At 43.0% G+C, this 15,645-nt stretch overlaps 1 protein-coding gene across 1 annotated transcript; it reads right to left on the reverse strand.

The window, feature by feature from the left end:
* Positions 1-577: 577 nt before the first annotated feature.
* Positions 578-14,166, reverse strand: LOC120029826 (vacuolar protein sorting-associated protein 26A-like). Its single transcript, XM_038975114.1, has 9 exons — positions 14,073-14,166; positions 7,097-7,246; positions 6,297-6,372; positions 5,630-5,786; positions 5,259-5,423; positions 4,980-5,086; positions 4,704-4,772; positions 4,400-4,542; positions 578-1,774 (listed from the first exon to the last, which is right to left on the reverse strand). Exons 1-9 carry the CDS (start codon positions 14,073-14,075, stop codon positions 1,661-1,663), a joined length of 984 nt encoding a protein of 327 aa, XP_038831042.1. The 5' UTR covers positions 14,076-14,166; the 3' UTR covers positions 578-1,660.
* Positions 14,167-15,645: the final 1,479 nt, after the last annotated feature.

Genomic DNA, 15,645 nt, shown 5'->3' on the forward strand with positions numbered 1-15,645 from the left:
CAATGTGCTACAGAATAACTGGGACATTTTCAGCTTCCTGGAACGGTGTAAAGATCCTTGCGACATGGGGCTGAGCATTATGATGCTGAAACCTGAGGTGATGGCGGCAGATGAATGGTACGACAATGGGCCTCAGGATCTCGTCACGGTATCGCTGTACATTCAAATTGCCATCGATAAAATGCAATTCTGTTTGTTGTCCGTAGCTTATAAGTGCCCCTACCATAACCCCACTGTCCCCATGGGGCACTATGTTCACAACGTTGACATCAGCAAACTTCTCACCAACACGCCTTCTCTGGCAACAGCTCTGGTGGTCATTACTGCAGTCAGCATGCCAATTGCACACTCACTCAAAACTTGAAACATCTGTGGCATTGTGTTGTGTGACAAAACTGCTTTTTTGTCCCCAGCACAAGGTGCACCTGTGTAATGATCATGCTGTTTAATCAGCTTCTTGATATGCCACACTTGTCAGGTGGATGGATTATCTTGTCAAAGGAGAAATGCTCACTAACAGGGATGTAAACACATTTTTGCTCAAAATTTGAGAGAAATAAGCTTTTTGTGCCTATTGGACAATTTCGGGGATCTTTTATTTCAGCTCATGAAACCAACACTTTACATGTTGCATTTATATTGTTGTTCAGTGCATAAGTAATCAGAACGTATTAAAGACATCACTCCAATACATACAAGTCTAAATTCGCATTTCCTTTAAATCGATGAAGGATGGATATAGACAGGTTGGATATATACACAAATGTTCAACGTCCACACAAGTCTGTTACATTGGACCCAGTATAAAAATGAACATGCAGTGGTGGGTCAGGGCAGTATTTGGCATAACAGTTTCTTCATGACATTACAGGCACTTAAAAAAGATATTGCCTGTATAGTGTTCAGATGTAGCACAGCCCCATCTGAGCTTAAATATTTAACCTTAGAGAAATTATGTAAAGTGGTATTTCCCTAAATCTAGAACCCCAAAAAATGTAAGTACCCATTAAACAGCATTTTGTGTCACCTCAATCCAATGCCACTAGCAAAAGCATTTATTGATATATAATATATTTGAAGAAAGCGCAAATTACAAGAAAAAGTGAAGTGAAAAAAAGAATCAAACTACAGGTTGTAGCTACACTAAATGACTTAAGATGTAAAAGATTTCTAACTCTTAAGGTGAATTATAAACAAGGTACTATTTGAGCTCAAATAATGCCTATTGTCTTACAGCTTGACCTTAGAAACTGACCCGACTGCCAGCATTGACATGATACTAACCCATCACATTCAATTTGACCTGCTTACATGCACTGGAACGTCTTTTGAAATATCTAGTAGTGAATTGTATGCCAGTGTTGAGCCAACCCACGTGCCTCTTTTACAGAAAGGATATGTCCCAAAAAAATGTGATGGTAGATCCCATTCCAGTGCTATTTATTGTGTGTCAAAGAGACGAGTCCATACATTACGCTAACAGAGTAGACCCAGCACAGTCAGATGCACCAGTAGGTCACGGTCACATTGCAGAAGGTAGATGTATTAAATGGCTGACTCTTTATTTTCTCTTTGCGTGTCGAGTGGCGCCCCCTCTCTCTTCTCATTTGCTTTAAGCTATAATCAGAAGCATTCTCAGCATTTTTTTTCTCAGCAGCTTTCACATTTCGGGTTGCTGCTCAGCAGTAAGGGTCGGCCGTGGCTCCGGCGACTCGTAGCGTTGGAAGTTCCTTTTCCTTATTTTCTCAGGAGCTTTCCTCCAGAGAACGACCTCCTAGTAATAGAGAAGAATTACATCAACACTAGTCACAGTGATCCTCTCATAGGTTATTGTAAATGTGCATATTGAGATGAGACGATCGCTTTCAATAATACTATAGGCCTACTTCCTTGTTTTGAGTTCAAACTACTGTAATATTTAACTACTGTAATATGTTGCTGCCACAGATATACACTACATGACCAAAAGTATGTGGACACCGTCGAACATCTCATTCCAAAATCATATGCATTAATATGGAGTTGGTCCCCCTTTGCTGCTATAACAGCCTCCACTCTTCTGGGAAGGTTTTCCACTAGATGTTGGAACATTGCTGCGTGGACTTACATTCAGCCACAAGAACATTAGTGAGGTCGGCACTGATGTTAGGCGATTAGGCCTGGCTCGCAGTCCGCGTTCCAATTCATCCCAAAGGTGTTCGATGGGGTTGAGGTCAGGGCTCTGTGCAGGCCAGTAAAGGTCTTCCACACCGATCTCAACAAGCCATTTCTGTATGGACCTCGCTTGGTGTACGGGGGCATTGTCATGCTGAAACAGGAAAGGTCCTTCCCCAAACTGTTGCCACAAAGTTGGAAGCACAGAATAGTCTAGAACATAATTGTATGCTGTAGCGTTAACATTTCCCTTCACTGGAACTAAGGGGCCTAGCCCGAACCATGAAAAACAACCCCAGACCATTATTCCTCCTCCACCAAACTTTACAGTTGGCACTATGCATTGGGGCAGGTAGCATTCTCCTGGCATCCGCCAAATCCAGATTAGTTTGTTGGACTGCCAGATGGCGAAGAGTGATACATGGCGGGCAATGGCGGCGAGCTTTACACCACTCCAGCCGACGCTTGACATTGTGATCTTAGGCTCGTGTGCAGCTGCTCGGCCATGGAAACACATTTACTAAAGCTCCCAACGAACAGTTCTTGTGCTGATGTTGCTTCCAAAGGCAGTTTGGCTGTGTGCTCGATTTTATACACGTGTCAGCAATGGGTGTGGCTGAAATAGACAAATCCACTAATTTGATGGGGTGTACACATACTTTTGTATACAGTACCAGTCAAAAATGTGGACACCTACTCATTCCAGGGTTTTTCTTTATTTTGACTATTTTCTACATCGTAGAATAATAGTGAAGACATCAAAACTATTAAATAACACATATGGAATCATGTAGTAACCACAAAAAAAAAAGTGTTAAATCAAAATATATTTTGTATTCTTCAAAGTAGCCACCCTTTGCCTTGATGACAGCTTTGCACACTCTTGGCATTCTCTCAACCAGCTTCATGAGGTAGTCACCTGGAATGCATTTCAATTAAAAATGTGCCTTGTTAAAAGTTATTTGTGGAATTTCCTTCCTTCTTAATGCAGCTGAGCCAATCAGTTGTGTTGTGACAAGGTAGGGGTGGAATACAGAAGATAGCCCTATTTGGTAAAATCCCAAAATCAGCTCAAATAAGCAAAGCGAGATGACAGTCAATCTGGAAAACTTCAATAACTTTGAAAGTTTCTTCAAGTGCAGTCGAAAAAAAACATAAAGCGCTATGATGAAACTGGCTCTCATGAGGACTGCCACAGGAAAGGAAGACCCAGAGTTACCTCTGCTGCAGAGGATAAGTTCATTAGAGTTACCAGCCTCAGAAATTGCAGCCCAAATAAGTGCTTCAGAGTTAAATTAACAGACATCTCAACTTCAACTGTTCAGAGGAGACTGTGTGAATCAGGCTTTCATGGTCGAAATGCTGCAAAGAAACCACTACTAAAGGACACCAATAATAAGAAGAGACTTGCTTGGGCCAAGAAACACAAGCAATGGACATTAGACCGGTGGAAATCTGTCCTTTGGTCTAATGAGTCCAAATTTGAGATTTTTGGTTGCAACCGCAGTGTCTTTGTGAGACGCAGAGTAGGTGAACAGATGATCTCCGCATGTGTGGTTCCCACCGTGAAGCATGGAGGAGGATGTGTGATGGTGCTTTGCTGGTGACTCAGTGATTTATTTCAAATTCAAGGCACACTTAACGAGCATGGCTACCACAGCATTCTGCAGCGATACACCATTCCATCTGGTTTTCGCTTAGTGGGACTGTCATTTGTTCTTCAACAGGACAATGACTCAACACACCTCCAGGCTGTGTAAGAGCTATTTGACCAAGAAGGAGAGTGATGGAGTGCTGCATCAGATGACGTGGCCTCCACAATCACCCGACCTCAACCCAATTGAGATGGTTTGGGATGAGTTGGACCGCAGAGTGAAGGAGAAGCAGCCAACAAGTGCTCAGCATATATGAGAATTCCTTCAAGACTGTTGGAAAAGCATTCCAGGTGAAGCTGGTTGAGAGAATGCCAAGAGTGTGCAAAGCTGTCATCAAGGCAAAGGGTGGCTACTTTGAAGAATCTAAAATCGAACACTTTTTTGGTTACTACATGGATTCCATGTGTGTTATTTCATAGTTTTGATGTCTTCACTATTGTTTTACAATGTAGAAAATTGTGAAAATAAAGAAAAACCCTTGAATGAGTAGGTGTGTCCAAACTTTTGTCTGGTACTGTATATAGTGTATCTGCAGTCTTGGAACAATAACGACAGACTGGTAAATGGAGGTTGGCTTTGATGTTCTGTACCTGCTGTTTGAAGTATCTCCTGTCCTCCTCATCCACCAGCACCAGGTTGAGGAAGTACCGCACAGAGAACTTCTTGTTGACGTCCCTCATGGTGGCTGTCAGGTCGTAGCCAGCCAAAAACAGACGGATGGGAATGGACTCTCCTAAGAGTGAAAGAACAGGCATGAAGAGGATTGTGAAACAAGTTCCATGGCAAGAAGAGACAGATGTACACTAGTCCTGAAAACATTAAACTGCTTTGGTGGGGCGGAATAACAAAATAAAATAGACAATGAAATAAAAATCAACACCATATTGTGCTTACCTTTCACAGGGGCGCCATCCATTATGTCATACTTGGCAACAGTGTCCGTCTCTGTAGTTGTGCTAGGCCCTGCGAAGGAATGTCACATGACCAAATACATACATTTCACACTGTTCTTAAAGCAAACGCAGAGACTACAGGGATGTTTTAGGTTCACAAAATTTGAAATCTGAAGAATCTGGAACATTCAATCATTTTAAATAAAAATGCTATTTAAAAGAGTAACATCTTATGCCGTTTTAAGTGAACTATCTCTTTAAGTAAACCTCATCTCACCTATTCCAGTCATCTCCTTCTTTATCAACTGAAGTTCCATGTGCTGGATTTTGATTCTCACCAGAAGGAAATAGATTTTACCAACAATGACATCTTTCAGGTGGTATCTGAGAAGACAGTTGAGGTCAAGTTATACATTTATAATAATGTATATATAAATTCTAATCATTTATTAAATTTATGACTTCTAAATTCTGAATCTGATTGACATGTATTTGCTACTGTGCTATGATTTGAATGCATGCATGTCTTATAGTGGTATATATATATATATCTTACTTGGACTTGTTGTATTCAAACTCTATGTGTAGACAGTCTTCAATGCCAACTTCCATTTTAATGGAATTATTCACATCAGGGTAAGTAGCCAGCTGATGGACAATGAGCTCATACTCTTTCACCAGATCAGACAGTCTCCTCATTACTGTCACTTTGAGGAAATATCTACAGGAAATAACAAAAGGAGAGTTATGGATGGCTTACAACAATGCAAATGACATTCAACCGACACGCTGCTTATATTCATAAGGTGGATGCAGCAATGACAACAAGAAGCCATCTGATGCAGTTTCACAGATCATCTCAAGCTGTGCCAATAGAAAGGGACGATGCAGAGGACATCTGGTTATGACAGAGTCTTGTGCGCTAACCTCAGTCGAACATTGGTTCCAACGTAAGATTCATAGGGCTTCTCCACCTGCGTGAACTCAAAGTCGTAGCTTCGGTTCTGGGTCAACTCCCCTGGCAGGGCAAGCTCCTTCACCAGGTTCACAAACTCATGTGTGTTGCTTTTATCACTGAAGAGCTCTGAAAGAAATAGACCACAAGTTTAAACACCTCTGTTAGGGTCATCACATCATCACACACAGGAACCTCACATTTCCAATGAGCACATCCGTTGTACCGAGGGAAACATTTATTTTAACAAAAGTATAAATAGAGGAGTCCTAAATCTATTAACCTAGATTGTCCTGTATTAGATTTGAACTTTTGTCCTATGATCAGACATTCAGATATTAAATATGTTATTTGTAGGCTTCCCAAAATTCCTCAGTCAGTTTGACAACATTGAACCAACACTTAGTAATGGTCAAGGAATCCTCACAGAAACACTTTGTCATCAGGCCAGAGTGTGTGCTGTGGAGTGTGGACAACTGCGGTTTTCACATGACAAGCACATGCTTTGCTAAGCGGTTTAGCATAAATGAGACTGATAGCGCACTTTGTTTGTGAACCAATGAACAATGCATGGTTGGTGTTTGAGGTGGGCGCTGTTGTTAGGTTACAATGTCAAAATATCAATTTACACAAACTCACCAATCTGCCCAACAAACTCAATTCGAATCCCCTGGTGTTCTAGTCTCTTGCCTGTCTGCCTCACATTGAGATTCACCTTACAAGAAAACACAAACAAGTTATGGGGTATTGACATAGGACACAGTTGCTATGTTTCCCTTAACTTGTCAACATTCAGAAAGTTCGCATATAAAATAGATGTGACAATTGCCTGCTACGGTGCGTTTCCATTTAACTATCCCGACGATAAAAACACCTTGACGTAATGTCATCACACCTAAAGAAAAAAATGATTTTTCACAACCTACAGTGTCGAATAAAAATGAAGTGGTTAAAGTGTTTCCATTAGCCATTTACGCAAATAACCTAATAAAGTGGCGACAGCCTGTAGCCTATGCCCTCCCACCTATCTGTTACATGTCTCAGGTAGCCCCGGGAAAACCAGCATGGATAGAATGCAATAACTGACAAATATTTGCCACATTCTAATAATTCTCGTGTCAACATATCACCACGGCCGGCCTGTGCCATGTTGAAACTTCAACTGTAATAATTATTGGATGGTGAAACATGCCAACCAACCAGAAAAGCAAGGCGAAGCAATTCAGGCATTCCTGAAAGTCAGGACAATCACTGTGCTGCAAAAAAACATCACTTTTCTAGTTGAACATTTTTATTTTGAAAGCAGTAGGCATTTAGAATTAAATGTGGAATGGCACTTCAGAGTTGAGCGATGAGGTCACGTGCCCCGCGTACCTTCAAAATTATTTGTTGCAATAAAGAAATGTCATGTCAAATGTGTGTATGTGCGCAACGCTCACCTTCCCAGAGACAGATTCTCCATCATAAAAAAGGTAGTTCTTCTCCACTTTTCCATCCTCTGTTTTGAGTTCTGCGGTCTTCCTAGTCTCTGCATCATTGAGTAGGACATCAATTTCACACACAGGACCAAATAAACCACCCAGGAAACTCTGAAACACAGGAAGACTTAATAAGTATACAATCATCTCAAAAAGGCACATACAATCGTATAACGTTACACAGGCACAGAATCTGCTAACCTGACAGCTGACGTTAACACAGTCAACATTTCTAGTAGTTTTGACTGGATTGAGCGCTCCGCGTACCCTCGATAAAGATGAATGGAGGATTGTTCATGCATTGTGTGCAAACTGACGGTTTTTCGAGCTGACGATTATATACTAGCCATGTCCAACTCTGATTATGAGATGAAGTTACGTCAGGATGCCACTGGGCCGCTAGCAAAGCCGGGAGAATAGGAATGCAGGGAAAGGGATACGGAAAGGTGGATTTCGAGGGAGGAATGGGGGAAGAAAATTAGAAGGAAGAAGTAGGTTGAATAGAATGAGGCAGAGGTTGAGTGTGAATCTGTTGAACGATGGCGGAAAAGAGGGAAATGGTGTATGGAAGAAGATTGGGGTCAAGTACAAAGAGTGAACTGTGCCCCCAGACTGAGTTCTGGAGGTGAAATGGAAGTGAATGAGGGAGATTTAAGTTAGTTAGGTGGAAGGTGTGGTGAGGAGTGCAGAGCCCGAGCCTTACATTGATGGGCATGGTTATGATGAAGACTAGTTTGGTCCAGTGGGAATGAGATTTTTGGAGAAAGTGGAGCCAGGCCTTTTGACTGATTCACTACATGGAATAACAGATAGTTCCACACCAAAAATTTGTGGTATCAAGGTTGGGCGAAATATATGTTGGTTGCTGTTGAGTCGTTGAAGGTAACCCGAAGAGGACTTGTGATGTTTGCTTGTGTTTTTCCCCCCCAGAGGGAGTGAGCACTCTGTGCGACCTCGCACCAAACGGCAGACCCGGTGGGGAGCATGGTGAAAGAGGTAACACAGTCTGTTCTTTTTGAGATTTGTATCAGCAGGGCAAGGAACAGAGGGATGTGTAGTTTCGTGGCCATGATCCCTGTGCGTACACTGAACAAAAGTTAATGCAACAATTTCAAAGATATGAACTGTAAGGAAATTAGTCAATTGATGAAATAAATAAATTAGGCCCTAAATCTATGGATTTCACAATTAGGAATAGAGATATGCTTTTTTTTTTTTTAAAGGTATTTCATGTAACTAGCATTTGCCTCATGCAGCGCAACACATTTCCTTCGCATGGAGTTGATCAGGCTGTTGATTGTGGCTTGGGGAATGTTGTCCCACACCTCTTCAATGGCTGTGCAAAGTTGCTGGATATTGGAGGGAACTGGAACACACTGTCATAAACGTCAATCTAGAGCATCCCAAACTGCTCAATGGGTGCAGTGCATTCAGAAAGTATTCAGTCCTCTGGACTTTTTTCACATTTTGTTACATTACAGCCTTATTATAACATTTATTAAATTGTTTTCTCCCTCATCAATCTACACATAATGACAAAGCAAAAACTGGTTTTAGAAATGTTAGTACATTTATTAATAATACAAATTTAGAAACAATACATTTACATAAGTAATCAGACCCTTTATTCAGTACTTTGTTTAAGCACCTTTGGCAGCGATTACAGCCGAGTCTTGGGTATGACGCTAAAACCTTGGCACACCTGTATTTTGGGAGTTCCTCCCATTCTTCTCTGCAGAGCCTCTCAAGCTCCGTCAGGTTGGATGGGGAGTGTCACTGCACAGCTATTTCCAGGTCTCTCCAGAGATGTTCAATTGGGTTCAAGTCCGGGCTCTTGCTGGGCGACTCAAGGTCATTCAGAGACTTGTCCCGAAGCCACTCCTGCTTTGTATTGGCTTTGTGTTTAGGGTCGTTGCCCTTTTGGAAGGTGAACCAGTCTGATGTCCTGTGCGCTCTGGAGCAGGTTTCATCAATGATCTCTCTGTACTTTGCTCTGTTCATCTTTCCCTCGATCCTGACTAGTCTCCCAGCCCCTGCCGCTGAAAAACATCCCCACAGCATGACCACCATGCTTCACCGTAGGGATGGTGCCAGGTTTCTTCCAGACGTGACGCTTGGCATCCAGGCCAGAGTTCAATCTTGGTTTCTTCAGACCAGAGAATCTAGTTCCTCATGGTCTGAGAGTCCTTTAGGTTCCTTTTGGTAAACTCCAAGCGGGCGGTCATGTGACTTTGACTGAGGAGTGGCTTCCGTCTGGCCACTACCATAAAGGCCTGATTGGTAGAGTGCTGCAGAGATGGTTGTCCTTCTGGAAGATTCTCCCATCTTCACAGAGGAACCCTGAAGCTTTGTCAGAGTGACCATCGGGTTCTTGGTCACCTCCCTGACCAAGGCCCTTCTCCCCCGATTGCTCAGTTTGGCCGTGCGGCCAGCTCTAGCTGGAGTCTAGGTGGTTCCAAACTTCTTCCATTTAAAAATGGAGGAGGCCATTTTGTTCTTGGGGACCTTCAATTTTTTAGTACCCTTCCCCAGATCTATGCCTTGACACAATCCTGTCTCGGAGCTCTACGGACAATTCCTTCGACCTGGTTTTTGTTCTGACATGCACCGTCTACTGTGGGACCTTATATAAACAGGTGTGTGCCTTACCAAATCATGTCCAATCAATTGAATTTACCACTGGTGGACTCATTTGTAGAAACATCTCAAGGATGATCAATGGAAACAGGATGCACCTGAGCTCAATTTCAAGTCTCATAGCAAAGGGTCTGAATACTTATGTAAATAAGGTCATTTCTAAAACTTGTTTTCACTTTGTCATTATGGGGTAGTGTGTGTAGATTGAGGAAAATGTTTTCTTTAATGCATTTTAGAATAAGGCTGTAACGTAACAAAATGTGGTAAAAGGTGTCTGAATACATTTGCCGAATGCACTGCATGTCTGGTAGTGAGTATGCAGGCCATGGAAGAACTGGGACATTTTCAGCTTCCAGGAATTGTGAACAGATCCTTGCGACATGGGGCCGTGCATTATCCCGCTGAAACATGAGGTGATAGCGGTGGATGAATGGCAAGACAATGGGCCTCAGGATTTCATCACGCTATCTCTGTGTATTCAAATTGCAGACGATAAAATGGATATGTTAGTTGTCCGTAGCTTATGCCTTCCCATACCATAACCCCACCATGGGGACCTATGTTCAAAGTTGACATCAGCAAACAGCTCGCCCACACGACGCTATACACGCTGTGAAGAAACTGGTAAGAGTCTTCACTGACATTTTCAACCTCTCCCTGACCGAGTCTGTAATACCAACATGTTTCAAGCAGACCACCATAGTCCCTGTGCCCAAGAAAGTGAAGGTAACCTGCCTTAATGACTACCACCCTGTAGCACTCACGTCGGTAGCCATGAAGTGCTTTGAAAGGCTGGTCATGGCTCATCAACACCATCATCCCGGAAACCCTAGATCCACTCCAATTCGCATACCGCCCAAACAGATCCACAGATGACGCAATCTCAATCGCACTCCACACTGCCCTTTCCCACCTGGACAAAAGGAACACCTATGTGAGAATGCTGTTCATTGACTGCAGCTCAGCATTCAACACCATAGTGCCCATAAAGATCATCACTAAGCTAAAGACTCTGAGACTAAACACCTCCCTCTGCAACTGGATCCTGGACTTCCTGACGGGCCGCCCCCAGGTGGTAAGGGTAGGCAACAACACATCTGCCACGCTGATCCTCAACACGGGGGCCCTTCAGGGGTGTGTGCTTAGTCCCCTCCTGTAATCCCTGTTCACCCACGACTGTATGGTAAAACACAACTCCAACACCATCATTAAGTTTGCTGACGACACAATGGTGGTAGGCCTGATCACCGACAACAATGAAACAGCCTATAGGGAGGAGGTCAGAACACTGCCAGGACAACCACCTCTCCCTCAACATGAGCAAGACAAAGGAGATTATCGTGAACTACAGGAAAAGGAGGGCCGAACCCGCCCCCATTCAAATCGACGGGGCTGTAGTGGAGCGGGTCGAGAGTTTCAAGTTCCTTGGTGTCCACATCACCAACAAACTTTCGAGGTTCAAACATACCAAGAAAGTCACACCAAAACATCTGACATGGGTCCCCAGATCCTCAAAAAGTTATACAGCTGCACAGTTGAGAGCATCCTCACTGGTTGCATCACCGCCCGGTATGGCAACTGCTCGGCATCCGACCGTAAGGCGCTACAGAAGGTAGTGCGTACAGCCTAGTACATCACTGGGGCAAAGCTTCCTGCCATCCAGGACCTATTGTCAAAGACTCCAGTCACCCAAGTAATAGACTGTTCTCTCTGCTACTGCACGGCAATCGGTACCGGAGCGCTAAGCCTAGGTCCAAAAGGCTCCTTAACAGCTTCTACCACCAAGCCATAAAACTGCTGAACAATTAATCAAATGGCAACCCAGACTATTGCATTGACACCCTCCCCCCTTTGTTTTTATACTGCTGCTACTCGCTGTTTATTATCTATGCATAGTCATTTTACACCTGCCTACATATACAAATGATCGACTAACCTGTATATAGCCTCATTGTTTTTGTGTTACTTTTTTTTAAACTTAATTTTGTAAATATTTTCTTAAAACTGCATTGTTGGTTACGGGCTTGTAAGTAAGCATTTCACAGTAAGGTACCTGTTGTATTCGGTGCATGTGACAAATACAATTTGATTTGATTTGTCTGCCATCTGCCCGGTACAGTTGAAACCTGGGATTCATCTGTAAGGAGCACACTTCACCAGCGTGCTAGTGGCCATCAAAGGTTACCATTTGCCTACTGGAGTCGGTTACGACGCCGAACTCCAGTCAAGTCAAGTCACGATCCTGGTGAGGACGAGCATGCAGATGAGCTTCCCCGAGACGATTTCTGACAGTTTGTGCAGAAATTCTTTGGGTGTGCAAACCCAGTTTTTAACGATCCCGCAGATGAAAAGGCCGGATGTGGAGGTCCTGGGCTGGCGTGGTTACATGTGGTCTGCTGTTGTAAGGCCAGTTGGACATACGGCCAAATTCTCTAAAACATTGGAGGCAGTTTATGGTAGAGAGATGAGCATTAAATTATCTGGCAACAGCTCTGGTGGACATTCTTGTAGTCAGCATGACAATTGCATGCTCTCTCAAAACGTGAGAAAATTGATTTTAGAGTGTCCTTTTGTCCCCAAAACAAGGCACACCTATGTAATGATCATGCTGTTTAATCAGCATCTTGATATGCCACACCTTTCAGGTGGATGGATTATCTTGGCAAATGAGAAATCCTCACCAACAGGAATGTAAACAAATTTGTGCACAAATTTGAGAGAAATATGCGTTTTGTGCGTATGGAACATTTCTGGGATCTTTAATTTCAGCTCATGAAACATGAGACCAACACTTTACATGTTGCATTTATATTTTTGTTCAGTTAGATTTGTGCCAGCACAAAGGGATAGGCCAACGAGTGATATATGCTTCAGTAAAGTTGGCTTCTTAGCGTTCATAGCAATGGTTATCAACTGTACCGCAGAGATGGGACGTAAAGTCACAGAAAATAGATGCAGCTGTAACGGATGTGAAATGGCTAGCTAGTTAGCGGGTACGCGCTAGTAGCGTTTCAATCAGTTACGTCACTTGCTCTGAAACCTATTAGTAGTGTTGCTCCTTGCTCTGCAAGGGCCGCGGCTTTTGTGGAGCGATGGGTAACGACGCTTCGTGGGTGTCAGTTGTTGATGTGTGCAGAGGGTCCCTGGTTCGCGCCCGTGTCGGGGCGAGGGGACGTACTAAAGTTATACTGTTACATTACATACATTACATACAATGTAACAGTATAACTTTAGTACGTCCCCTCGCCCCGACACGGGCGCGAACCAGGGACCTTCTGCACACATCAACAACGGTCGCCCACGAAGCATCGTTACCCATCGCTCCACAAAAGCCGCGGCCCTTGCAGAGCAAGGAGCAACACTACTAATAGGTTTCAGAGCAAGTGACGTAACTGATTGAAACGCTACTAGCGCGTACCCGCTAACTAGCTAGCCATTTCACATCCGTTACACTCACCCCCCTTTCAACCTCCTCCTTTTCCGCAGCAACCAGTGATCCGGGTCACGGCACCAATGTAACAGTATAACTTTAGTACCTCCCCTCGCCCCGACACGGGCGCGAACCAGGGACCCTCTGCACACATCAACAACTGACACCCACGAAGCGTCGTTACCCATCGCTCCACAAAAGCCGCGGCCCTTGCAGAGCAAGGGGCAACACTACTAATAGGTTTCAGAGTAAGTGACGTAACTGATTGAAACGCTACTAGCGCGTACCCGCTAACTAGCTAGCCATTTCACATCCGTTACACAGCTGCAGAGAAGTACTTGGGTGTACTAGATTTTACTTCAGAAGAGTTACAGGGTGGGCTGAGTGGTGGCGTCCCGTCCTCCCAAGACATTGGCATAGTGCAGGACAATATGGGGTTAAATAGTGGAATAGGGTTTTAACTTGTGTAGAATTACAAAGTATAATTGAGTTATACTCCAGTCTAGTTGGTGGCGGTAATACAACCGCAATTAAACCTCATCGAAAAATACAATTTCTCGTGACATCCAGGAATTTTGCGTAGCTTTCATCGATAATCACCACAAAGTGGGAAATTATATAACTGCTACATTAGCCAATTGACGCCAACTAAAACGTGTTAGCTATCTAGCTACAGTTGGAAGAACACAGTGGGCCTCCGACCCCTGTCTGTGTTGATACCGAACCTAACGTCGTTATGCTAGGCTAGCTAGTCGTTAGCCAAGCTAGCAAACGAATTAGAAAAAAAACGAAACAAATGGTCAGAGGATGACAATACCTTCAGCACATCTCTTTATGTATGTGTTGCTACTTCTTTCATTTTGAACTCACCATTTCAGCTGTTTAAACTGCTGTGACAGCTAGCTAGCCTCCGTGTTGCTAATTCCTGTGGTGAAACACAAAACAGAGAAGCAGTATATCTGTGAATACAGAAGCAATGGCAACACATACATTTCAAAATAAAAGTCCAACGTCTAGCGATGTAATTTTTTTTAAGCCACTGCTGCTGCAAATTTTCACATTCACTGTTTGCAGATGATTGAGTACTTTTCTGAAGGTTTTGGCAAAATCTCTATTGTCTACAGTAACTTTCTTTAGAAGAGGCAGTTTATATGTAATATCTTTTGACTTTGATATAGCAGCACTTTGTATCAAGCCAGCGTTACTTGGGGTGCATTCATAAATTCACTCTGGTTATCCACTCCAATTTCAGAGCACTCTCGTTTGAGTGTGCCTGAGCGCAGAATAACTGATGAATTTACTAACCCACAACACCCTTTTAATATGACCAGTGTCAGTAAACTTCGGCAACAAAACGCAATTCAATTGTTGCCAGCAGCACAGTTAGTCACCAACAGTGGCGATTTTAGCATGTAAATCTCAGTGCCAGCAAAGCCACTACGCAATACAACACTAAACAATACATTAATTGCACTATAACGTTGACAAACAGTGCCCACAAAATGTTAAGACCAACAGCAGAGCTTTCTTTTCAGCATAATGGAGTGAATCCTTACCCCCGCTACACCTGGCTATCAGCGGAGACTTGATGGCAGCAAAACAGTTAATTCAGCCTTATTTATTACTGCCTTCTTAAAAAACATAGCTGATATGGCTGAATTGCTTAAACTAATGTGGGTTCTACTGACAATTGAGATGTACAAATATGGCATAAGAGGCAATCCATCATTTCAATTAAGGAATTAATGAGCGAGATAAGACGGATGTAGTCAATATAACTATTTGTTCAGCACTTTTGAAATGTAAAGTGACAGAATTCAGAACATGGGCTGTTTTTACAGTATTCTCCCTGTACAGCAAGTCAGAATCGTAGGATAAATAAAGGGGGCATAAAAGCAGACAATGTAAGTTCTTACAATATTAGATCATGACATTTCTCTAAAACAGGCTATAGGCTACATGTGCACCACCAAGTCAGAACAGTAGGCTAAGTTATGAGTAGGAAAGGGACCAAATTATTAGGGGAAGGCACATGGGCTACTAACAGCTTACTACACAACATACACTTGTATTACTTTCTTAGCTACAGTATACACATCTCCCTGGCATATTACATCAATTATGCAGCAGAATACAGTAGCATTGTCATGAGACTTTGTCATCAAAGTCTGGAATTCTCTGGATTTATGGTGCTTTCAAGACAACTGGGAACTCGTAAAAAAAACAAGGTCGAATCATGACGTCAGTGATCTCAAGGTCGGAGCTCTAGAAAGAGGATTGTTGAATATGCGATTTCCAAGTTATTGTGTAATGTTTATGTCCAATGGCCGATGAGCACCGATACGTTTTATCTATAATTTCTCTTCATATGACAGGGATTGAAAAGGATTTGCAAGTAGATTGTCGACATGATTCATGATGGTGACTGCTTGTCAGCTTCCTA

The sequence above is a fragment of the Salvelinus namaycush genome, chromosome 35 (assembly GCF_016432855.1).
Source record: "Salvelinus namaycush isolate Seneca chromosome 35, SaNama_1.0, whole genome shotgun sequence".
NCBI lineage: Eukaryota > Metazoa > Chordata > Actinopteri > Salmoniformes > Salmonidae > Salvelinus > Salvelinus namaycush.

Excerpts from the sequence above, each read along its gene's own strand:
- LOC120029826 (XM_038975114.1), bottom strand. Across the intron at positions 6,373-7,096 it reads GAGAATCTGTCTCTGGGAAG|GTGAATCTCAATGTGAGGCA; the intron begins GTGAGCGTTGCG and ends TTTTCTTGTAAG. Across the intron at positions 5,787-6,296 it reads TGAGTTTGTTGGGCAGATTG|AGCTCTTCAGTGATAAAAGC; the intron begins GTGAGTTTGTGT and ends TATTTCTTTCAG.